Source organism: Zeus faber, assembly GCF_960531495.2.
Source record: "Zeus faber genome assembly, chromosome: 15".
Classification (NCBI taxonomy): domain Eukaryota; kingdom Metazoa; phylum Chordata; class Actinopteri; order Zeiformes; family Zeidae; genus Zeus; species Zeus faber.
This window is the reverse complement of record NC_137194.1, coordinates 7,550,400-7,576,485: the sequence shown is the minus strand read 5'-3', so window position 1 is coordinate 7,576,485 and position 26,086 is coordinate 7,550,400. Positions and strand designations below refer to the sequence as shown.

The 26,086-nt window shown below is 47.0% G+C and overlaps 1 protein-coding gene across 1 annotated transcript; it reads right to left on the bottom strand.

Moving 5' to 3' along the window:
* Positions 1–8,092: 8,092 nt before the first annotated feature.
* On the bottom strand, positions 8,093–26,085 carry LOC307241018 (LHFPL tetraspan subfamily member 4 protein-like; the record flags this gene model as incomplete). Its single annotated transcript, XM_080014975.1, has 4 exons — positions 8,093–8,146; positions 10,150–10,166; positions 11,456–11,692; positions 25,680–26,085. 4 exons carry the CDS (start codon positions 26,083–26,085, stop codon positions 8,093–8,095), a joined length of 714 nt encoding a protein of 237 aa, XP_079871101.1.
* Position 26,086: the final 1 nt, after the last annotated feature.

Sequence of the window (26,086 nt, the reverse complement as noted above, 5' to 3'; positions counted from 1 at the left end):
GGAAGCCCTCAGAATGTCTCCAGAAGGACACTCCTGGTTTGGGGCCGTCTCTCGCTGTGGTTCCACGGCGTCCTCGGTGTTGAATCAGCACTTTCCTTTCTTTTTACCGCGCCGTCGGGGTCTCTCTCCGTGCTTTCCGCAGGCCACGGCCGCCTCCCTGAGAGAGGTAGGAGGGGGACGGGAGGAGCTCTGGGGGAGCACACTGATCCGTGGTCAAGATCCCAGATCCCAAGAGGGTCCCTGGTGGGAGGTCAGGGCGTCCGCGCTCCGCAGGCAACAACCGCTCCTGGCGGCGGGAGCCTTAATGGGCTGGGCGGGTGTTGATTTATGTCCCCCCCCCACCACCCAGGGCAGAATGTGCGTATTGAGGAGGGTTGGCAGCGTTGCAGAAGCAAGGGGGAGGAGAATCAATGTGACACATACAATTAAAGAGGGCGGTCCACCCCACTAAGCCTTGGGGTACTTACTTTTTTTTGAATGTTCCGACCTGACATGACCTGCTCTTGCCCGGGTGAATTAATGCATATAAACGTGATTGTGGGTGTGGCTGGGTGTGTGTGTGTAATATTTATTCATCATGTATAACAATAATTAATAGTTACAGTGGAACCTCGCATTACAAGTGTACCAGTTGACGAGTAATTTGTTCTACGAGCCGAGGCTCGTGCGAATTTCTGTCTTGTTTTACGAGTGGAAATCCACATTGGGAGCGAGGTTCATGCAGCGAGCGCTCGGCTCGCAGGCGCTCTCCCGACACGCGTGGCCACCGCTCACTCACTTCACGTGGATATCTTGTTGTGGAAGCATCCCTGTTGTGTTTTCCCAGTGTTTTTCTTTTAGTTTTGTGTGTTTTCTGCTTGATAAACATGAAAAAGGAACGCATGTGGTTTTAAAATCCATAAAAAATGATTTTTAGGTGATTTTTGGGACTTGGAAAGGATTCATTATATTTCAATTAATTTCAATGGGGAAAATTCATTTGTAAAACGATCATATCGTAAAACGAGCTCGGTCATGGAACGAATTAAACTTGTAATGTGAGCTTCCACTGTATTAATAAATGTTAGTGAATTCATTTTATAGAATATATCAAATATTCATTATATTTCATATTTTCTATAATGCAAGAATAAAAATATTGCTGAATAATATTTATTATATATATGAATGTTTTATTTCGGCCATTTTTTCAGGAGTGTTTATATCGGATGAACGTCCAATATAATAACAATATAATTTCTTTGGCTTGTAGACTCTGGCTGTATTTGTATGCATATTTTTGGAGGAAAAAAAAAATGAAGGACCCACCAAGTATTTATGTTCTTAATTTTAAGTCCGCCATCTTAACGTCCATATTTTGCCTGCATGTGTATTAAATACACATCGCAATTCGCATCCTTTTTAAATATTTCCCCTTCACAGGGCCACATACAGGGTTCAGAGTCAAAATTAAACACACATACACACACACACATACACACACACACACACACACACACACACCTATTAAACACAGAGTGTATGTGTGTTTGCGATAAGTAAAGTTATTATTTTTTAACTTTAAGCTCACATTATCCCTCTTCAGTAGGAAAAGATTTAAGGCAAGTATTATCATTAAAAACGTATCCCCGAAAGTAACATTAAATGCATTGCAATCACCAGAGCCTTGAATCACCGTAGTTTGAAATCCAGACGTCCGAGTTTATTTACAGATGCAAGGATGTCGCAGCCCAAAAAATGATCCCTGTCCTTCTCCATCAAAAATGACTGAATCTTTCATGGCTTCAGCCGCTGTACTTGCCAGGGTGTCAGAACACGGCGGAAGGATTTTGGATTACTGTCTGTTTCATGCTACGACAGCTGAGTAAAACCATCTGGACCTCAAAGAGGAAGGCGCTAGCGGTGTGGCCTTCTGGGACCCAAAACGCCCAACCACTGTCCTATTAAGTCTGACCTCAAGACCACAGAGTGCTGCTGTTCGTCTCTATCTCCCACATGATCCAGCAGCCGAAGTGTGCCGGAGTAAGAATTGTTACCATTTGGCTGAGGTGCACAGATGTGAGCGCCCGAGCCTCCTTTGTTCCAGCTGAGGTATGTCGAACCGTGTGTTTCACCTATATTTGGGTTGGGGTTCAACAATTAGCCATATTTTTCCCCACTTAAAGACAGAGCTTGACTCCCATCATTTGCAGAAGGATCGTGCCGCTGGAGGGCATCCGGAGACACAATTTGACCAACAGTTGCATCTGAAGTCTGATGTGTAAAGGGTAAAAGGAGAGGGGGCCCAGTACAGTTCCTCGTGGCGCTCCGGTGTTACCGTCCACCACATCTGACTGGCAGTTTCATTTAGACACAAACATTTATTTATTTTTTTGCCAGTGAGGTAGCCATGGAGTGTACTATGGTGAAGCATACATAGTGGGCCATAGCGGTATGGTGAGGACCGTGCCATGGTACGCTTCACGGTGAGTGGCAGGACGGATTTAAGGGCACTGAATGAATCCGACTTTGCTCGTAGGGCTCTGAGGTCAGTGTCCCTGATAGAGGATGTTTGCCATAGTCAGGGTGCCCTTTGCAGCTTGAAGGAGAGGTGACAAAATGCATCTGCAACCTGGCCATCACACCCCTTCTACATATTTGTGTTATTACTTAAGTTTTTATAGATGCATGGAAAAATATCTGCTACCCATAAACTGTACTGTACTGACAACCTGAATTATCCCTGGGGATAAATAGGTAATACTAGGTTATTAATATGAATTCATTTTATTTTATATGATCTGATCTCATCTTATCTCACTGTAGGTTAATGATGACCAAATATTACCTTGATTACCAATATTTACTTTATTGGTTATTTCAATGATTACTTGATCCACTTATCTGTGTTCATTTATTCATTCAATCATTCATTCATTAATTGAGTGTTACACCTTATTGATCCTTTTCGGTGTCATATGAAGAAGAAAAATCCTTTGAATGTAAAATATCTTTATTCGACCTTCTCAAAATGTGTTTCAAAAACAGAAAATGCCATCATGGTGAGTTGGAATTATTCACAAATTGGATTAAATGACATGTTTAAAAAAAAAAAAAAAAAAAAAAGGAACAATAGGATTCGTCATAATCCATGAAAAGCAAACAGGCTCTTTCAGTCTCTGTCCACTTGAGCTCCTATCAAGCAACTTCATGAATAGACTTCATACATTTTATTTTATTTTTCTTTCTATTATTCTTTTTTTTGGGGGGGGGGGGCTTGAGATTTCAAAGAGCACATATCCATAAGTGAGTCATAATAGAATGGGAGATGTTAAGTCTGATGGAAAAGAACAACAAACAGCATACTTTTTCAACCAATTTACAATTAAAAAATAACCCAAAAATGGAAAGGTTATTTTATATAACACATAAAACATAATATTTCATCAGAAATACTTGACAAATATCAGTATATCATTCTTTTGTTATACAAAAAGAAAAAAAAAAATTGTACCGTCTTTTTTCATGGTGAGGCATGATACGTGATAATTTGGCAACATCACAATTTTATAAATGCCAAGAAAAAGTAAACGATTATCATAACATAAATCACTGGACATTATCAATCCTGGCCCAGTCCCAGCCCAGCCCCCAACAATATTCTTCTTCATGTTTTGTTTTGTTTTTTAATACATGGTATTGCATGACCGAAACAATGATGAAATCAGTAACATTTAATCATGACATTTACATCGTCACCAAACACGACGTTTGCTGCTTTTGAGATTAGAAATGACGTCCCAGCGACTCCGCGTCAGTTCCCTTTCCGTCTGAGTTCGTCTGCTTGTGTGATTCTGTGGGTCGTGGTGAATACAGCTTCAATGCTTTGTTTTTTTTTGGACTCCCCCCAAAAAAATTACAAAAAGGAAAAAAAAAAAAAAAAAAAATCACAAAATCAAGAGTACCATTGAGTATTTGGAAAACCAAACAAACCATAAAAAAAAAAAAAAACTACCATAATGTCGTCACGCAATTCAGTTCCGTTTCTTCAATTCACCCCCACCTCCTGTTCCCGTTTGAAACCCAACGGACCCCCAACACCTCGGTGGCGGCCATCGTGCGGCGGCCATCTTGAATCGGAGCTCGGTCAGGATGTGCCTGATAAGTCTCTTTGAATAAAAACACTACGGCTGTCACTACTTTAATTTGATGGTTCCGCACATCTGAATGTAAAGAGTTGTTAGAGGCACCTGCAGTGGTACAAATATGTGCTCATTGGGGTTGTAAGTTTTTCGTCAGTTTCTTTATTTTCTTTTTTTCGGGTTGGTCGTCAAGTCCTCAGGAGCAGGATTGGGGGATGGGGGAGGTTCCTGGAATGCAAGGGCAAACCAGCGATCCCACAGGTAAAGAAACACTCGTCTTGGGAGTGATTGTTCGGGCCTTTTTGGGGCTTTACTTTTCCTTTCAGATCGAAATCAAAACGTGTCCCGTCGTAGCATTAGCGCAGCCTTCGCCCCGTTGTTCCGCCATGTTCCCTCAAAGGTCCGTGCGGTCGGATCGCTAGATCGGGTTCAAGGGACACTTTAATGCGGGCCCGCCCTGCCGCATTACAGTATCGGAGAAACAAGGTCTGCGCGGAGCCGGCATGTAGAGATAAGCATCGTCAGCATAAGGGCGGTTGTCGTGAAAAGGCCCAATGTGGAAGCGGAAGAACAACAGCGCCGCTCCTCGTCTCGCTCGTCCCGGTTCCTTCTCCCGGGCGACACGCCGGCTCGCTGTGGGCATGCTACGGAGCGGTGTGTCCGTTTGAGTAATGAGCGCAGGACACATCCCGGTGGTGTTTTCGGGTAATAAATGAAACAAAGCAAAACTCTCGATAGCATTGACTTTTTATACCGCATGCAAGCCCCGCTGTTGGGTCGGTTCCAGACTGAGCCTTTAATACAGTACTGTTTACACAGCTTCCTGAGAGTTAGCTAGCTACCGTTCCAATGAACACAACGCACATCTAGCTATCTGCTCATTTTACATTAATATTGAAGGGATGTACTGCACTTACACTCCAGCACGCGGTGTTTCCATTTGTCCACGTGTTTTCATCCAGGGACGCAGGGGTCTAAATGTTAATACGTGTGAAATAACACTGAAGTACCCCAAAGTGTCCACAGTGGTTTTGGTAAAAATCTGAACACGACGCAGGGACGTTCGCCTTGGTCTCAATGCCAAAATTGCAAATGATTCCTCCATGGCGTCTAGCTGTGAGATAAACTGCTGCCTACCTATCGTTATGAAAGAATTACAGGATGGCAATCAACATGTTTAGTCGACCTGGATTTAATCGCTGCATGAAATGGGTTTAAGTATCTACTCTGGGCTTGAATGGTCTTGCCTCCCACACCGGACCCATTTGGATTCACTCACAAATGGGCGAACCTCTGCCCATCTCTCATATAAAAATCCATTTTGTCGTGAGATTATTACATTTCTAATATTATTCCGGTGATTTCCCGACGCCCGCGTGCGGCAGATGCCTCGGCTTTCATCAGGATGAAGTGCTGCTCGGAGACACATAATGGCCCCGACGGCGCAGTAGACGTACAGAGGTGCACTTTGGCTGGGATTGCCAACCCTAAATCAGTATTCTGACGGAACCCACAATTTTTACTGAAACCATCAAAAGGTGTGTCATTAAATAGTTAACACTCTCTCGACTCTCCTGAACTTCCCCGGTCGAGTCTGAGCTAAATATATTTTGATTGACGGGCACGTTGGCGCTCCTCCTTCGTGGAAGAAAGTGACCGGCTGTAAATGCATTAAAAGAATTCCATAAATAAAATGCCCGCCGTGGATGACCTTCCATAGCAGTCAGAAATCAATCTATTATATGGCTGAAAGACTTAGGGAACTTTTTTTACATTGTTATTTTTGAACAGATTTAAGGAGGCGATTAAATTTGAGACACATTTTTCCTCACTGGTCCGTTAATCTCTAAATGGTTGACAACCCTGACTTTGACTTTGGGTGTCATCGCAGCATAACAGTGACTCATATTACTCAAATCCCAATAGCACTTTTATCAGCGTTACAGTGTAAATTGTCTCGACTGACCAAAGCAATAATACCCAAGGTGTTGTTCCTGACATCAATTTGATCACGGGTGTGGTAATAATAATGTATATAATCTTGAAGCTTCAAGTGCCCCAGCGATAGGGAGGAGAAGAGTCTCACAGGTACTAGGGCTTCCAAAGGTATTCAAAGGTTTCATGAACTACAACTAAAGTGGTAAACATACATAAAACACTTGCCAGGTTAACATGGCAGCCGACAAAACTCGTTGTGAACTCGTTGTGTCCCCGCCAAGGACCTGGTTGAGACCATTATGGACATTCCAGTAACAGTCAATGACCCATCCTGGTGCCATTGTATCTCGTGCTACATTGGACATGAGGCTTTGTCTTCGTTACCTTGTTCCCTTCGTCATGACAACCGTCGCTGGTACCAACCCCTTTTAGCGTCATAAGAAAACCATCTTCGGCCATCATGTCATTAGGTCCGCTATAGCCAACACAATGACAGCGATGGAGCCACGTTTGACAAAAGTTGGCCAGTCAATTTCGCAACACCGGCATCATCCTTTCACAAAATGGTTTGTTTTTCTGGCCCCCGTTCCGTCGCCCCTCCACAGGCCGGCCTCCGTCCCCGCCGCGAGAGCGACGTTTCGCGGTATTCGTTGGCGGTCGCGTACTGAAAGTGACATCACCTTGAGAAACAGCGTAGCACTTGGGGTGTCCTTCTGAGACAAGACTAAGAGACGACAGTCTGAGACAGGGGGTCTCTTGCGTCCGAAGACCCGCGTCGCGTTGCGTTAAAAACCGTTCCCTGCGGTTGGAGCCGCCGGGGAGGCGTGAAGACGGCGGGCGATGCGAGCTTGTAAGCCCCCTCCCCGCGCCCGACGGCCCTACGCTTTATCACAAAGCAACGATCTTCAGAGAAACTTGGAGGTCCAATGTAGAAAAGTAACAACTTGCAATGGCGTTGCGCGACGTAGTCGAGTAGGAATACTTGAGAAAGTGTACGGTATCGTGTGTTGCATTATTAAAAGGGTGAGTGGCAATGTCTTGATTTTACAGCCGTTCAAACTTCTAGCATATATATATTTTGTTTTAATTATAAAATTCACGATCTGTCACATGGCGGTGTGTTATTCAGCCTTGCGGAGCGCTGCGCAGGATATCCAGGTCTTCGGGTCTCTGTATGGAGTCCACTCCTCCGACGCGGTCGAGACCAAAGGGGTAGAAATCTTTCAACTTCTACTTTTGTAAAGAGCTGGATGAGGTTTTGCTGTATCGGGATTTTCGTTAGCAGTCCGGCTATTTTATCTACATTGTCGGGGTATGTACAGTAAGAGAATCTCCCAGAGATGTTTCAGTTTCTGTAAAGCTGCAATGGGATACTCCTCGTTCACTTCTCCGCGTCCCTCTCGGTAAGTCCTCAGACAAAGAACCATATAAGCGTGTTTACCTGGAGTGTGAGTAATATCAACTGGAGAGCGCCCCCTGTCTGACAGTGCACAAACCCTCACTCTCACTGTTAAGTTTTTTTTTTTCTTCTTTTTTTTTTTTTTTTAGAAACATAGATGTGCACAGCACTCAAAATCATGATTTCTCTAAATTATGAAATTTCTAAACGTCGGGTATCCAAAAAACTGTAAACTGACTTATGGTTCTTCACCTGAAGGATTCGTTGTTGTCTCGCACAAATCAAGATTTGGAAATACAGCAAAAGTTTTTTGTTTTGTTTTGTTTTTCGTTTTTTTTCATTTTTTTTATCAGAAAGTTACTTGCTGAGAAAGTCTAATGTTAAATGTACTGTACAACTTTTTTTCTTCTTCAAAATATAGTTTATCCCATTTTTTTTGTATCTTACAGAATGCTGTACACTGGGTGTCTGCATTGATATTTGGGTGTGGTGTTGCGAGGAAAAAGCAAAGCGGAGATCGGAACGGAGTTCAGCGGAGTGGAGGAGAGGAGCTGAGCTGAGAGGAGAGGAAGTGGGGAGTAGTGGGGAGGGGGATTGGAGGAGAATAGAGAAGATAGAAAGATGTCCAGGGCCCTCAGTGAAGACGCTGAACTCCGTATCGCGCTTCTCGTCTGTCCCGGACTTCGATCTGAGGGAAAACACAAAAAGGACAGAATTCACTCCATTCAAAAGTCCTAAAATTACGTCTACAGCTGCAGCATTTAACTATGATAGGTCAAACTAGTCATCCCACACGTCAGCTTAATCCACAAAAAATGTTATTTTTCTTTGATGATGATAATAATAACAATAATGATAATAATAAACATAGCTGCAGCCAGCAGTACACAGGGTCCAGTTTAGTCGCGTTAGCTACGTATTACAGGTTTCGGAGGTTCCCGAATCTGCACTCTGTGACTATATGCGATGGGACGTTTAGAGCTGACCGAGGGACTCTCTCTGACGGCGGATTCTTTCTTTGATCGCTCTCCATTTGCGGGGATGGTGAGCTGCACCGGGCTCGCTTTGGGAGGAGTGCGAGTTCGAGTTCAAATTGCCGTTTTAGGAGGAACCGCCTTATCACCTCGGGGGCAGGGGGGCCCTCACCCCCGCCGCGTGCTGCCCAGTCGGAGAGCGCCGCAGCCGGGGAGAGAGAGCGGAGGAAGCACCGGCGCTCCTGCTGTACGATTGGCTGTTTGGTTTACGAATGTAATCAAACTTACCGTTATTTTAGTGGTGACTTCTTTCCTTGGATAAAAAATTTCGATAGGTTACGTTTCCATGAAATACGAAAAACCTTGGCGGATATCTGTAACAATTACAATTTCATCGGCTCTATTTTTCCGACGCCTTCGTGGGACATGAACACATCACTCATTCGCACAGTCAAGAGGAATCGACTTGACGTGGTGACTACTTTCTGTGGATTTATGTTTTTTTGTGTTTAGTCATGAATCCGACAAAATAAGGAGAACCAATAAGATAAAATGTCAATTGAACCGATCCACATACATCTACCAGGTAGGAAGGAACACAAACACATATACACATGCCTAGTTTGTAATCTCTAACCACTACAGAGCGATGGAGTCTACGGCACGCACTGGCCACGGTGCGAATGGACAATCAGAACCACACGCTTCACATTTATAATAAAAAGTATGATGACATCACAAAGCGTCTTACTCTAAATCTCATCTTGTTCCATTAATTTGCGAATGTTGGCATGTCGGTGCCGCACGACCGTCTGGCCACTTTGGGTCAGATTCTGTCGTTTTTTCACAAATTTCTGCTTCGTATGTGGATAGATTTGGATGAAACTTGTACCATGGCATGTTTGCGACGTCCCGGTTCTAACGAGACGTCAGCCGTGCTCATAGCTTCTGCAGTTGTTCTGTTCTAGATAGTTTTAGCCCAAAGATTTTTCAAGAAAAAAAAAAAAATAATAATAATAATAATAATAATAAAAATGATAAGAATAAGCATAAAATGAGTGCTAAAAATAAGAATAATAAAATATTGCTGCTCTTAATTGTACTACTACTACTACCACTTCTACTACTACTACTACCACTACTTATAATAATAATAATAATAAATATATATAATAAAGTTGCGCTTCACACATAGGAGAACGTTTAAAAGATAAATCACGGTAAAGGAATGGAAACAAATAATTATAATTTAAAAGCAAGAAAAGAAAGCAATAAGCAACAATACACCATAACAATAAAAAAAATATAACATGAAATAAAACAAAATAAAATACAATAAATATGCTGAAGTAACATGGATATAACCAATTTTCTATTGCTATTTCTTTATTTTTTAAAAGATAGTATCAGCTATGCTAAACGAATCAGCCGAGGTTCCCATTTCTAGAAATTGGGCATAATTTGCGGAACTAGTTCTGTCAGACAACTTGACGGCGCCACCCGCTATCCAATGGGGTGGGTTCAAGCTCATCACTCCTATATTCTCGGCTCACTCAAAGTACACATCTGTTTGCTGTACACTTCGCCGGCAGCGATCAGCACTGGAGCCCAGACGCCAAACTCAAACGATGCACAATTAAAAAAAGATAATTTTAAAGTAGATCTAAGAGTCCAACAGAACGACGACTAAAGAGGCGGAGAGCCAAAGTTGACTTACCCTCGACACAGCAAAATCTGCAAGAAAAAAAGAACAATACAAGCATCAGTGAAAGGCACAATAATAGCAACAAACAACAAAAACAGGAAAAGTGCATATTTGTTTAAAAAAAAACACGACTGTGCCCTTGTAGGTGGCAACAGCAGCATTTAGGTCATAACTTACCACTCCCCAACAAGAACAACAACAACTATTTGTTTGTTCTTGTCTTTGTGACTGAAAGAAAAGACTACCGCGCTCCATATTAAAAAAAATAAAAACAATTAAAAAAAGGAAATCTGGGATGGAAAGCAGCCCGGCACATGAGCAAAACTTTCATATTCCGGCTGATGGGGCTTGTGTCGGCGGCAGGTGATGGAGGGTTAATCAGATAAGAACAGCGAGACACGCCGCTGCAAACCCATCTCGTTGGAATCTCTCCCAGTTGCCATGGAAACCATCGCCGAGATAGATTGCCGAAGCCACCGAGACGTCTTATGTCACTGCCCCCCACCACCCACCTCTCGCTCTATCTCGCTCTCGCTCTCTCTCGCTCTCTCTCTCTCTCTCACTATCTTTTCATCAGTTATCGTACAGTAGACCCAAAGAGTCGCAAAGTTGAAACAAAGAGATAGTTCTGGAGGTTCCCGCGGCGCTCTAACCCCCCGCCCCCCTGCGCGCCCCCCCGTCGGCGCGACCGTACATTCCGTCGTAGCGACATGACACCTCCTTTTCTCTGCGTGTCAGCCCTCTTCTTCTCCTCCTTTTTTGCTTCCCCTTCTCTTTTCCTGCCGTTTCGGGCTGTGGGATTCAGCCCGTCGTGATGCAACGCGCTGCAAACTCCAAACTATCAGGAAGACTCAAGCTCCCCCCCCGCTTTACAGTTTGGAAATCGGTCTCGGACACATTTTGCCTTACACCTTGATTATTATTTTTATTATTATCATTATTATTATTATTATTATTATTATTATTATTATTATTATTATTAATAATAATAATAATAAATTAAAAAATTAAAAAAACCCTGATAGGTAAAGTTCATCAAGATTAACAAGTATGAATACGATTACAAAGAAAATGTTATATTTTAAAGGGCTGATTAATCATTATCTGTGTCATTTTTTAAAATGCTGCTCGCATAATAATGTGTGATATGCAAACTCAAAACCTTATAACCTCTACCTGCTTGGTCATATAATCCACATTACTAATGATTGTTTCTCTTGTGTTTAAATATCTGGTGAAAACACTCCACCCCCGAATCGCCAACCTATCGCCGCCCCCCATACCGCACACCTGCCTCCCCATGCTGCTGAGTATTCACCTTTGTTGTCCGTCTGGAGGTCGTCCAGGTAGAAGTCCGTCTGCCGGTTCCCCAGGACGAAGGCCAGAAATGAGAGGATGAGGGCGTCCAGGATGCCCATGATGGCCAGCATGTAGGCCCAGCGCACCGAGCAGTCGCCCAGCGAGTACTTCCCCGTCTGCTCGCCGCACATGTCGCGGATCACCTCAGCGTCCCAGCCGTCCGGGAAGATCATGCAGCCCAGCACCAGGCACACCCCTGGGAGCGAAAGCAGGGGGCAGGTGAGGAAAGGGAAGGTGAGCGGAGGACATCTGGGCAATTTGGGAGTCGCACAGAGACAACACACTGTGTGTTGTCTATGTGTCTGGTCTCTACTGATTTTTTTCCCCCGCGCTTTTCTCGGGTTGGAAGATTTTTCAAGGTATCTATTTCTATCGTTTTTCTGTTTTTGTATTAAGTGGAGGCGGGAGAAGTGTGACGTCCGATCTAGCCAACCCGGTTCACACCTCATGCTCGTCAGGACCCATCAAACCTGCTTTCGACAACATCTAAGCCGATTTTGGCGCCTGTTCGGGTCACGGCAGCCATTTTTCAAAATGACCCCCAGGCGCCAAATTTGCGGCACCTCCATCTTTACATGACATATAAACCTACCTGTGTGCCAAATGGGAAAATTTCATGCCAAAAGGCCCAATCGTTGTGCTTAACTGCCCTAACGGTGGGACATAATTGCACTGACTTGTATGATGAATGTATTTGCCAACACTGGTTTATTTTTTCGACGCCTGTCCAGTGATAATGATAACCACGTGTACTTTCAGGGTAATGGACAAATCACAAGTCATTGGAGAGAGGATCTGATCGAGCAAAGTGAAGAGGTCACCACAGCGCTGAGCAGACAGGCTCCTACTGAGGCAGGGCTAGGGCAGCGCTTTGTTCCGTAAGCCAGGGTCGGCGAAAAACACCAGTGCTTAGCCAACTCTTTTGAGGCATTTTGTGTGACACCGCTCCCTCTCTCTCCCTCTCTCTCTCTCTCTGTTAATTTCCCTCTTTTTTCCTGTCCTTTATTCACACATGCATTCACTCTCCCATTGATCCTGCTGACTTTGATCCCACTGCTGCACGTTTGTCTTTTCTGCCCATTTTCTCACTTGCCAACAAGCCCTTCATTCATCACTCTTTCTCTTCTCTGTTTTCTTCCTGTGAGGTGAATCCACTCCTCCATAAGAATCGGATTTCTAAAATTGTATATGAAATAGTGTATAAATATGTATTGGACAGCCGCTTGGGTATTTGCATGTACTCGTTTGTGTGATTTGCATAGTTAACACTACGTGTGCATGTGCGAGTGTGTAGTATGTTACCATATACCTCGAGGTGTGAGTGAAGTGTGTGTCAGTAGATGTGCATGCATGAAATTGTGTGTGTGTGTGTGTGTGATGTGTGTCTGTGTGTGTGTGTGGGCGGGCACGTTCCTCGTGTGTGAGGAACTTGAACCCCCGGCTGCAGGTGTAGGAAGGCGGCTGATCCAAGAATGCACCGCGGCACCGCAAGAAGCCACATCCACCGGCTAAAGACTTTGGGATGAGCAAACGACGCTCTGCATGCCCCTGTGGCTCGACGCCGTTCCCCCCGATTGTCTCAGAGATGGATTCACCTCGTCGGAGCCGCGCTGTACGTTCCTCATTGCATGGGCCATCGAACCTTTAATGATGCAATTAAAATGTTTCACATTAGGGGCGATAATATGAGGATCGGAAGCAGCGTTTAACGGAATTACGGCCACAACGCGCAGTAATTTTTAATTCAGCAGTTATGGATGCGATGTGAGTTATTAGAGGAAGGACGCTGTGGAATGATTGAATGCATGTGTGCATCAAGCACGCACACGCACGCACGCAAGCAAGCATTATACTTAAACAATCACAATGGGGACTGATGTGTGTTTGCGACGAGCGCGCACACGCACACACACACACACACACACACGTGTGTTTGCTGCAAGCCTCAGGGGAGATACCAATATGTAATGTAGACACAGCAAGAAAAATGGTAATCTATAACATACACCTCTCCTCATCCATCAGAGGCGGCGTCGCTGGGGAGCTGATAGTGCTCTTTTTTGCTCACCAGCAACTGTTTAAACTGCAGTCAGCGGGAGGGGGCCCCCCCGCGGGCCCGTAAGTAAAGCAATCTGCTCCACTGGGAGACGGGGAACATATATGGCAGACATCACAATGGATCTTCATTCGGGGGCCAGACATCCGATGTCCACTGGCAACTCCATGCGATACACAGAGGAAAGCCGGCCTTGTCAGGCAGATTTAGCTGCTCGGCTGATTATCATGCTTCTGTCGAGTCAATGTTGTGCGCGCGGTTGGGGTGAGAGCGAGCTCGGCGCTGCCGCATGCATGGACGCACGCCTAAAGGTGTGTCTGGGCCCCGAAACGTGGAAAGTGTGCTTATAGATGTACAGTCAAAGTGACAGAAGATTTAAGAAGGAAAAAAGCTCCTCGGATGAGGGCGCCGGGAGGAGCGACGTTAAGCTGTGCGCTGACGTGAGACCTCCGGTCACACACACACACACACACACACACACACACACACACACACACACACACACACACACACACACACCGTTCAAGCAACTGATCCTGGTGGCGAAGTGAATTCTCCGGGTTCAACTCCCGGTGACCTTTGACGCCCTGAACGGCTTGGACTGCATCGACCTGCGAGGGGCTGCTCTGCCGGCATGCGCCCAAAAGCGGCGTCACGGCGTCTTCTGTGCAAATCTTGGTGTAGGCTACAAAACCAGCTCCTGGGCCTCACGGTGAGACGTGGGAGCGGGCGTGGTATCACATGTGTGCGTCTTTAGGTTAGTGCGTCACCAGCGTCTACGGTATTCCACAAAATGAAAGGGGAAGGAATCGCCCGCAGCCAGTTTTCCGGGGGGTGACCGGGGTCCATCGTCAGGAAGACGGCTCCGTGGACGACGGCGTCAAGGTGTCACGGCGTTGTTCAAGCACCAAGAGTCTGGCAGGAGATACCATGGTATGGTAACATGCGTCTACATGCATTGACGGATCCAAAGACGAGCAGTACCGGACGGTTCCGACTGGGTTTGCCCCCCGGTAGGTGGTCGCCCCGCAAGTCCGACAGCGGGACCGCGCCTCGCTTTCGGGGATTCGCGCGTCGCCCCGCTCAACGGCGGACGGTTAGGAGACGGCTCGCGCCAAATGGGGACGGCCGATCGGGGGACGCCCCCCACGGTACGGGTGATTAGAGTTTAATTTCGAAACGCAAACCACCTCCTCCTCGGACAAATTGCCATTAAAATAATGGCAAACGTGGGAAATCAACTTTTCATCACTCTGGAGACACTTTTTCTTTTTTCTTTTTTTATATCAAGTCAGCGTTTCTTTGTTTTTTTTGGGGTTTTTTTTACGGGGCCGTTACAATCTTGGATGGAGAGCCCAAAAACAATTCCATTTTCTGTTGCAAATTCAACCTCAAGCAATATCTCCACCGAAAGTAACTCGCCGGCCGCGGCGTTGATTGTACCTAGAAGTACGTGGCTTGGAATGATGAAAACAGGATCAACTTTTCCAGAAAAGCGGTGAAGGCAACTGTTTTTTTAATTTCATATATACAGTATATTTATATACACTGAGGCGTGAAAATAGGATTATAGGCCTAAAAATAACGCCACAATGAACAAACGATACTTTAGGAATCTGGACAAACAGTCCCCAATGTAACGACGACCGCCATCGCTATGTATCTGTAATCGTATCTCGGCGCCAAATTCAGGCTCTGCACTCGCTGTGGGGTTATGCCGCGTTTCACTGGGACATCATCGTAAATCTCCGAGTTAAATCCGTTCCGTCGACTCTGTTTGGGAAGGGCGGCCAGCGCAGGTGTGTGTTGGGCAAGGCCTGGGAATTCCACCAAACGTGTGTTCACATGGCAACAGGGCGCGACCAAAACCGGTTCCTCAGCGAAGTAGGAGACCGCTCGAATCGACCGGAGCGCAGCGCGAGCACAGCGTCCGCCTCCCAACGCCCTCCCCCCAGGGGAAAATCGGACGTCGGGCAACCGAAAACTGGGACGGGGAGCTGTCTCGCACCTCCTCCTAAAAGCACGGCGAGACTTCGCATTCGTGTGGTCATCACCGTGACAACCTGAAAGCGCCGCTGTTTTTTTTCTTCGACACGGCGAAGCTATTCCAGTCGATGAGCCTTCGGGTGATAATGACTCAAACCAGCAGCAACCTCCCTTGCTCGCCCGTCTCTCTCTCTCTCTCTCTCCCTCCCTCCCTCCCTCCCTCCCTCCCTCGCTTTTGAACCCCCAACACCGTAAACTGCTGGGGCACCTGCATCGGGATAAAAATAACCGCCACCTCCTCTCAACCCAGGAAAATCTCTTTGAAGCCATTGTTGGGAGGGGAAGTGGGGTATTTTCTGCTCCGTTCCTTCCTTCCTTCCTTCCTTCCTTCCTTCCTTCCTTCCTTCCTTCCTTCCTTCCTTCCTTCCCTGCCCTCCGCTCCCTCGCTCCCTGCAGGGCGTTCTTAAAACCAGTTGATGGTGATGGGGTTGAGGGGTTCGGGGGTTGGGAGGGAAAGAGAGAATGAAAGACGGATATGGATACGAAGAGAAAGACAAAGGGGAAAAGAACAGAGGGATGACCTCCTCCTCCTTCTCATCTCCTACTCCTCATCTCCTCCTCCTCCTCCTCCTTCTCATCTCCTACTCCTCATCTCCTCCTCCTCCTCCTCCTTCTCATCTCCTACTCCTCATCTTCTCCTCCTCCTCCTCCTTCTCATCTCCTACTCCTCATCTCCTCCTCCTCCTCCTTCTCATCTCCTCCTCCTCCTACTCCTCATCTCCTCCTCCTCCTCCTCCTTCTCATCTCCTACTCCTTCTTCTTCTTCTTCCTCTTCTTCTTCTTCTTCTTCTTCTTCTTCTTCCTCAACGCCGTCTCCTCACGCGGGCCACGCTCTGATCAAAGCCGCCATCCGTCCGTCGCCCGCTCCCTTCCAGTGTATTCATAGCTTGCTGGCGATATTTTGGGATTGGTTACGTAACACTTTTGGTCAAACGCTCCCCGACCCACTCGCTCCTCGCCGCACATCCACGCAGAAGGAACAGACAAGACAGGGTGCAAAGAAAGGATGATTATATAAGTGTTTCTAAAAATAATGCCGATGTGCTATATATATATATATATATATATGTGTGTGTATGTGGAGTATTAAGTTGCCGATGCCGTGGTGTTTTCTCCCCAGCGCCAGCGTTGCCGGGGTGTGTTTGCAGTTTACGCCGCCCGAGGGCTGCAGATAAACTGACTCCATCCTACACTGTGTCAACCGCTGCGCCGCGCTCATTTTTCACCGCGCGCACAGGGAGGTAATTGTGCGCATTCGAGATTTCGATTTTTCCGGAATACACACACACACACGCACGCACGCACACACACGCGCACACACGCACACATGCATGCATACAGATAAAGCTGCATATGCTTGCAAACACCAATGCACGCTCAGATGTAGCCTACACAGACGATTTTAGAAACGCTGTCAATCGCACTGACATCAACCAATTACTGACACTAGTGCATTGAGTTATACCAAAAAACACAAATCTTTATCTTTAATCTTCTTTCAAATGTATTTGAAGGCCTTTTTAACCAGTCGCTATTTATTGTTCTCCTACGTCTTTGCACTGAGCCGGTTGATGACAAGCATGTTTTTATGACATGCAATATATTTAAACGTGGAAAACAGTAGAATAAATGACACAAATGGATACAATTATTTAAGATATACATATATATATATATAAACAAAGAGTTTTCACCCACGAGACTATCCCAATGAACTACAGAAAAACTACTATCGATCAAAAACAGTGTCATTCCCACAGGAGTACGTCAATACATTTGAATCCAAAATCATGATGAGAAAAAAGCCGAAATTTTAAAACACCGAGGTTTAAGGTGCGGCCGAACGGGAAGCCTCGGCGTGCATGGGGTTAAGTGTCCGAATGGGACGGTGCGAACGTTATTGCATTAGGAGACGGCCGTGACCGATCCATAATGTAATGAAGCCGTCTCGGGGGCCGGCCACACCGCCCTCCGCCGCTGTGCATGGACCTTGGCCCCGCCGCCCTCCGTCTGGCTAATGGACGGCCTCGCGGGATGAAATACGGGGGCTTTTATTGAGGGCGCGCGTGCCCGTGCGCGTGTCCCAGCTCGTGGAGCGCGGTGTTTGTTGCGACCGTGTGGACATTGCTGAGAGGGCACTTTACAGGATGTCATTTCCGCCAGGGTTCACTGACACACTTGGCCGGGAGCTCTGTCTTTCTCTCCCTCTCGCTCTCTCGCTCTCTCTCTCTGTCTCACACTTTTTGTTCCACTCTTCCACTTTTTGCCCGCCCCCTCCAAATAGTTTTCGGTTTCCCTCCTCGTCCACAGGGTTCCTCTCCAGATTACTCGTCTCTCTTCTTTGTCCTCCGACTTCCTCATCTCTCTCCCTCCCTCTCCCTCTCTCTCCCTCCTTTGTTGGCTCATTTACGCGCGTCCTTCCGTGGACGCAGGGATTAGGAAAGCTGCCGATGTGAAAACGGGGTGTTTTCTCCCGCCCACCGGCACCTGAAGGAGCTCGGTGGGATCGCGGAGGCATCGCACGCCGACTCACCCCGCCGCCACCGCTCCCAATTTGGCTTCTAATCAGAGCAGCTGCTGGGAGGATGAGGAACGCAGTGGTGCCTGGTCTTGCGTTCACACGCAGTCGTGTCGCAGACATCTTTTCGTCCATCGCAGCTGCAATAAGCATGACCATGACCATTAATGCCATTAGTCATTAGGGAGTTGACTGTGCAGTCATCCTGTGCGGTCATCCTCAGCAGGGCCTTTAAAGGCGCAGCCCGTGACATTGGCAATGAGCGCCAAATGGTGACCCCTGCAGGAAGCCATAGAAACTACGCCGCTATTGCCGAATGTGACGCTCCTCCTCCAGAGGGCTGCGCAGAGGACCTGAATGACGTAAGTGTTGTATTGGTTTCTCATCACGGGCACCGACGTCACATCAGATACTGTTATGTTCACGTCCAACGGCGCCATTGCTAAGACTCACTTCCCATGAGACGAGCTCGACCGCTTTTTCTCTTTTTCCATCGGTTTTCACCCATCGTGTTGGGAAAATTTAATAAAAACAATGCTTTTCTTTCCAGTGGTAGAACATGTTGATTGATACGTTAACAAACAAACAGTGGAAAGCTGGTGATGAATATGACACTCGCTACGTCACTACAACGGCTGCTTACGTACATGGATGAACAGACAAGAAACAAGGAAAAATCGGAGCAACTCAAACAAAACGAAAAAAGAGGGCGTGGCCAAGACCTTATATCTACGGAAATGGGAGCGTCACGTACGCATGACGTAGACGAAGGTCATCATTTGATGACCTTCGTCATTTGTCGTCATCGTCATCATTTGCCGCTAGTTTTTCTTCCTGACTTCCTGCTGCTGATTCCAGCTCCGCAGGCGGAGACAACACAGTGTCAGCGCGGGGCGGGGCGGTAGCACTACGGCCTCGGAGCGATCGTGGGAATGAGACTATAGCCCTGGTAGCAGAGGTGTCTCATTTTGGCCACTGGACATCCCTCCGTGCTTATGCAAACTAAAAGGAAACCGCAATGAACATTTTATTACAGATTTCACAATCACTACTTTGATTTACGGGATCACCGTCCAATGTTAACCAAATTCAATGCCGAGCCTCTCTTTTGGTGACTGGATGACTGACACACTAGATAGATTCTAGATATGACGTGACATTCCTGTTGTTGCTGCTGCGGTTGTTTTTGCTGCTGTTTCTGTTGTCTCTGTTGTTGCTGCCGTAGTTGTTTCTCCTGTTTGTTGTTTCTGTTGTTGTTTCTGTTTCTGCTGTTGTTTTTGTTGTTGTTTCTGCTGTTGCTGTTTTTTTTGTTGCTACTGTTTCTGTTGTCGCTGCTGTTGTTGTTTCTGTTGCTGCTGCTGTTTTTGTTGTTGCTGTTGTTTCTCTTGTTTCTGTTGTTGCTGCTTTTGCTGCTGTTTCTATTGTTGCTGCTGTTTCTATTGTTTCTGCTGTTCATACTGCTGTTGTTGTTGCTGTTGTTGCTTGTTTCTGCTGCTTTTGTTGTTGCTGTTGTTTCAGGGGCATTCTTTTAAAATGACCAGCTGACAACAATGTTCTTTCTTTGATTGTATCTCTTTGTAAAACGCATTGTGTTGCCCTGGTATGAAATGCGCTTTATAAATAAAGTGTGACTTGACTTGACTTGCCTTGACACGTGATGTGGTACAGTAACGTGGCATCGCGTTATGTCATGACACAATGTCCTGTATTCGTGGAGATAGGTCTCTCAGCCCCCCTAAAAATGGCTCTGCCGGCTTCTGTTTCCTTCAGAGGGGAGGATTTCACGGGAATCCTGAAAGGGGAAGCCGTCAGCGCAGATTCGTTATACAGGGGCTTAATGTAAGATGTCAAACGAACAGATTTCTCTCTCGATCTCAGTGTTCATGATGTGACGATGTCTGATCAACCCACCCTCTTTTGCCTCTATTTTGCCTCTTTCCCTCTTTCTCTCTCTCTCGCTCGCTCTTTATTTCGCTCCCGCTGAGTGACAATGCTGAGACGGGTCAAAGGAATCCATTATTCAGCCACCGGGCTATTTTCGGCAACACCCTGGTGACTTTGGAATCATTTATTAAGCACCTGATAATTAAAACATGTACATTGGGTCGGGGGAGGGAAATCTCAGAGCTGAGCACCGCGTACGTATGCACACATGTACACACACACATACGCGCACACACACACACACACAAACACACATAGAGGAGGAGAGAGAGAAAGAGAAATTCTCCCCAGGGGATATCCCTGCCATTCTCTCTCTCTCTCTCTGTATTCCCCTTGTTCTATATTTAGCTCAACCACTGCAGCACCTATTTAGCTTTACTGGAAGGCTCTACTGAAATCACATGCATGTGAAGGCATCCCCCCCCCCCCCCCCCGCCCCCCGCCACACACACACACACACACACACACACACACACACACACACACACACACACACACACACAGGAATACACTCCATCAGGGGCACGTGGGTCTTAACATATCTGCCAGTGGAGCGAGGATGCGGGCAACAAAGGGGAGAGTGGAAACGCTCTCATCAATATTGCAGCTTTCGCACAAACACATTTGTCGACCGTCCTACGCACTCAAGTGAATGGTAACGCGTGCACGTGTGTGTGTTCGTCTACTTGCACAGGGCCATGCCTTAAACACAGTAATAGACGCGGGAAAGCGCATGCGTCCACGTCAAAATCCCCAATCGACGTCTTCCCCTCTCTCTCTCTCGTTCTCTCCGTCGTTGTGTCCCTTGCGTGTCCTCAGAGAGGATATTAGATGCAAGAGGGAGTTTCATCCAAAGACACAAACGCAGTGTCCCCGTAATGAACAACAACAATTGTCCTAAGTCTCCTCTATGAATCGACCATCACCTAAATGGTCATGGTTCGAATGTCCTTGGGTTTGAAGATGCATCTTGCGTCTTAGCTGTTGGTGGATTAAACTGACGGATTCTGAGAAGCTCCTATAGAAAGGGGAAAATGCATCCCCATTTACACTTTAAATTCCCCATTGAAGGACCCTTGAGCAAGGCACTCACACGACCGTCTGAGGGAACCATTTCAGGAACCAGGAACTTACAGTAGTTCCCGGTACTTATGAGCTTAGTTCCGAAAATTTACTGGCAAACTTAGCTAGTTCCTGGTCGCTTAACATTTCCGACTTGTGAGGTTGTACCTTTCTGGGGGAACGGGAAGAACTGAGGCAGAGTTTGCAGTACCAAACCATGCTGATTGGTCAAACCCAAGCTAGATGAGAATCGTCAAGAAAACCGACCAGCATTTTTAAATAGTTACAAGGGCTGATTTAACACGCACACCCCACACAAGGTTTGTTTTGGGGACCGCAAAGATTCCCATTTTAGAAAGTTTTGGGCATCAACGGTTCCTCCTTTAGTTCCTGTGAAGAGCTCTAGGCGATTTTCCAAAAGGAGATTAATCATTGAAACACAGTAAATATGTATTATATTTATTATTTATTTAATTTCTTTATAAATGTACTGTTAGAATGATAAATCTTTTTTTTTCTTGTACTTGGTCTGAGAGGTCTGTTTAGAGGTGTTTGATCCTGCGGAGATTATTTAAAAATGATTTACAATCCCTTGACGACCCCAGCCATCACATGTATATTCACTCACACACACAATGTATATTGTTTATTCACACACACACACACTGGCAAGTCGTTCCTCCCAGGACAGTTTCCCTCCTGCGCCACGGCCCATGTCCTGCTTAGTTCTGTTTAATATTGCAGAAGACAGGGTCAGACGTGAATGGGAACGGGGGGGTGGACAGGATGGAGGAGCGGAGGGAGAGAGTATGTGAGGCGAGTGGGGGGGGGGGCAGTTGAACAGCTGCGGCGTAGTGGTCGGCGCTTCGGAGGACTCAGAGTTGTAGTTGAGCACTACAACTTCTTCACTTAGCTCCTTTCCCTCGGGAGGGATGGAGGGCGGCGGAGAGGAAGGCAGACAGAAGGAGTCGTGGAATGAAGGAGGAAAGGACGACTGTTCGTCATTAAATCAAGCCACACAGCCCCGGTGAGGCTGGGGTGGGGGTTTGGGGTTTGGGGATGGACGTTCTAGGGCGTGGAAATGCGACGCTGGCGTCGTTCCCGCTCTCCCTGAGAAGCGCTCCTCTGTCCGGAACATATGTGTGTAAAAATGAACCCATTATTTACCTCCCCGCGGAGGTGTGACACCACCCGAGCGGTAGAGAAAGAAAGAAGTTTCCTATTAGGAGACATCTGTTGGCTAACTAATGGCCCCGGTCCCGAGCTGCAGTTGGTCTCTACTTAATGACCAATACAAAATCTAGTAATTGCAGAGCTTAAGCACTTCCGCGGTCCCATTTTTCGCTTCTTTTGGCCCCTTTTTACACCCGGGCTTAGAAATTGTCAGTCTAGCCATTGCTGTCATTGCGCCCCCCCCCCCCCATGTGGTTATACTTATTCTATTCAAACAGTTCCTCTCCTCTATGGCTCCCAGTGGGGCTGCACGGCGTCCTGCCCTCCTGCTATTGCACCAGAACGTCGAAGACAAACGGGGCCACGTCGACAGATCATCCTTGGTTCGGTGTTGCAAGGCCAGTGGACCGATATTGCGGTCAAGGCTGTGTATAATATGTGTGTCGACAACTTTGGAGCCAGAGAACTCAGCGATGCCTCAGTGCTGATCAGTATTGTTTCTCACGTCCACCTTTTAGGGAGGAGTCCAACGGTCTCTGGACTCACACACCTGGTTTATTCCATATGCAACAGGTAAAGGACACTCTGCTTCTTCTTCACTGCTTCCCCGACACTCAACTTTTTCCTTGCTCGCAACAATGACTGACTGTGCACCAACAGTGATGGCTGGCTTTACTGGTTGGTGAATGACACCGAGAAGTTCTCAAACTGGGAAGTACACGTGCGGAGAGGTGTACCCCGTCTATAAACAATTAAGGAGGTGCAAGCAGCCAGGGGGCAGAAATAACAATGAAAGCCCTATCTTTGAAGTAAATTGGTATTGTTGTTCATTAAACATTAATGTAATTAGTCAGCCCCGTCGTGTGGCTTTCTTCTGATGTGAAGAAAAGGACTGTTTAGATGTTTATCTCTTCGCTTTCCCCCTGGCATTTGTGGATACTCCGCTTTACTGCACAATTCCTTGTCGTGCCTCTCAGTGCAGCTTCTCTGAAATGCTGGTTTCTGTGGGGAGGGTTTTTTTTTACCCCCTGTCAGCACACGCATCTCAAGTTTCTTGCTGAGAAACTTGTCAATAGTGCCACTTAATTAGTTTGGCTTATGGTCTTAGCACAGTGGGCAGAGCTTCACTGCTGAGGCGCCAAGACATATTGTCCCTGCACCAAGAAACCCGTGAAGTAAAATGTCACCATGGCATTGCGCCAAAAGGCCGCGGCACAATGGCGGGCCAGCGTGTTCAGGGGTCCCGGAGCTCCCATTAATTGACGTCTACTGTATGTTGATTTGGGCGTACACTGTAGGGGAGCCGCCGGTTGATTCAACTTGGCCCTTCCTGCACCGGGGCATTCTGTGGCACAGACTGTCCCCCTGCCATGCCAGCAGACCGGCTGCTGCACCCAGCGGGGTGGGGCGCATCATTAAACCATCATTTCCAAAGGCCTGTCGGACGACTCACCTCTACCTCGCACCCACAGAGGAGACGGTAAAACCTTTCAGTTTCCCCAAACCTGGTAAGATGCTGAAAAAGTCGGGAGTTAGGTCCCAAATGAGGGACTCTGTGGCAAAGCCGGGGTTGGCGGGATGGTTTAGGGTGAGGGAGGGCAGTGGGCGCACTGCAGGTCACAGCACCTCAATTGCTTTGTTCTTTGGACTTTGCGGCTCCTCTTATTACCATATCCGAAACTTGAACATGAAGCAACCCCCTTCGTTTTTGCATATTTCAATCCCTCGCGGTTCAATTCCTCCCAAGTCACATTCCTCTAAAGTCATTGTGTTGCTGTTCTTGTATTTTTGCTGATTTGTAGGAAACCGTTCCAACTCACCGCGGGGGGGGGGGGGGGGGATCTGGGCTGAGTGGGCAGATGAAGATGGAGCAAGAAGAGGAACAATATTGAAGGAAAATAATGCTGATCTCTTTCTCTCTCTCTCTCTCTCTTTCTCTCTCTCTCTCTCTCTCCCTCCCATTGGCTATGCTGACTGCTTCAGAACAGAACACGGACTCCCACCCTATTCCGCCCGGCCCATAAATCACATTGATCATGTCATAAAGGAGAGGGGACAGACACTGGTTAATACGAGTGGGAGGGACGGAATGAGTTTACGCACCTCTCATCTTTTTCTTTCTTCGACCGGGGGGCAATCCCCGCACCAGGGCTACGTCAGGCCTCCGGCCGTACAGCTTACTCACCACACAGGGCAGCAATTCTTAACGTTGTGCTGAACTAAGATTTCCTGCCAGATTAAACGCCATGAAATAACACTCAATATTTGAGAGTGCATTGGGAATTGGGTTGAGGCAGCAGTTATTGGATAGAGCTGGATAGATCTATCTATCTATCTATCTATCTATCTATCTATCTATCTAGTTCATAGACCCCCACATACACGCACAATGTCCTCTCTCAATACTGAAGGTAGTCCAAAGTGTTTCTCCAGTGTGATGTGCCCCAGAGGCATGTAGAAACCCCCATTTACCAGAACTAATTTTTCTCTGTAATCTATTCACACGCGTCAGGGTGGAGAGAGGAGGGAAAAAAAAATCTCGCATGCCTGAACAGTAATCCAATCAGCCTGAATTCATCCCTCAAAATAGCAATATCGGCTAGGCCCCCGGGTTGAAGGAGATTGGGATCACAACTCAACCGCATCAGATCTATATGTGAACGAATGAGTGGATGAAAAACACTCGAATTTGATAAGAACAGATTTAGATACCCCCCTTTGGGAAGCCAAATGGTGTGTCGATAGAATATCAGTATGACGGTGGTGATGTAATTGGCATGCATGTGAAGGCATGCATGTGAAGGAACACCAAATGACAGGAACACCAAATGACAGGAAATGAAACACAAAAGAAGCACCAATTGCAGAAAACCATACAGATTTGGTGGACCTGCATATGGAAATGGGATATGGGACTCAAATGGAGTTGGGATATGGGATTCAAATGGAATTGGGGTAAGGGATGAATATGGGATGCATATGGGATTTGGGGTGTGGGTGCCATATGGGATTGGGATACGGGATTCAAATGGAATTAGGGTAAGAGATATACAGAATAGGGGTATGAGATCCATATGGGATTGGGGTATGGGACTGAAATGGAATTGGGATACGGGATTCCAAAGGGATGGGGGTAAGGGATGCAGATGTGATTGGGCTATAGGATGCATGAATTTGGGGTATGGTAGGCATATGGGATTGGGATACGGGATTCAAATGGGATTGGGGTAGGGGAGAAATGTGCAATTGGGATAAGGGATGCATATGTGATTGTTGTCAGGGGAGTCAGTGTGTAGGTGTGCAAAACGATGCAGGCCTGCAGAATGATAAGGGGGGACTGTATGGGGGAGGACCCCCCCCCCCCCCCCCCATCCGTGCACCTACCGCACAGCAGCTGCATCCAGGCGCAGGTCTTGTAGACCGTGGAGGTGTTGCAGAAAAAGAAGAGCGCCATGCAGGCGATGCAGCCCAGGATCAGCACCATGGAGAGCAGCACGAACACGGACGCCGCCTTGAAGGCTCCGGACGGGATCGAGGCGAAGTCGGAGAAGCTGCCGGCGCAGGTGAGCTCCCGGCTGGGCGCGCCGGTGCCGACGCAGTAGTGGAAGAGGCCGAAGTAGCCGGCCTGCGGCGTGCTGACGCTGTCCCCGATCCAGTAGGGCTGGATGAACACCACCACGTTGACGATGGCGAAGCAGATGGTGAAGATCGCCCACAGCACGCCGATGGCGCGGGAGTTGCGCATGTAGTTGTCATGGTAGATCTTGGAGGCTTCCTGCGAGGGCAACATG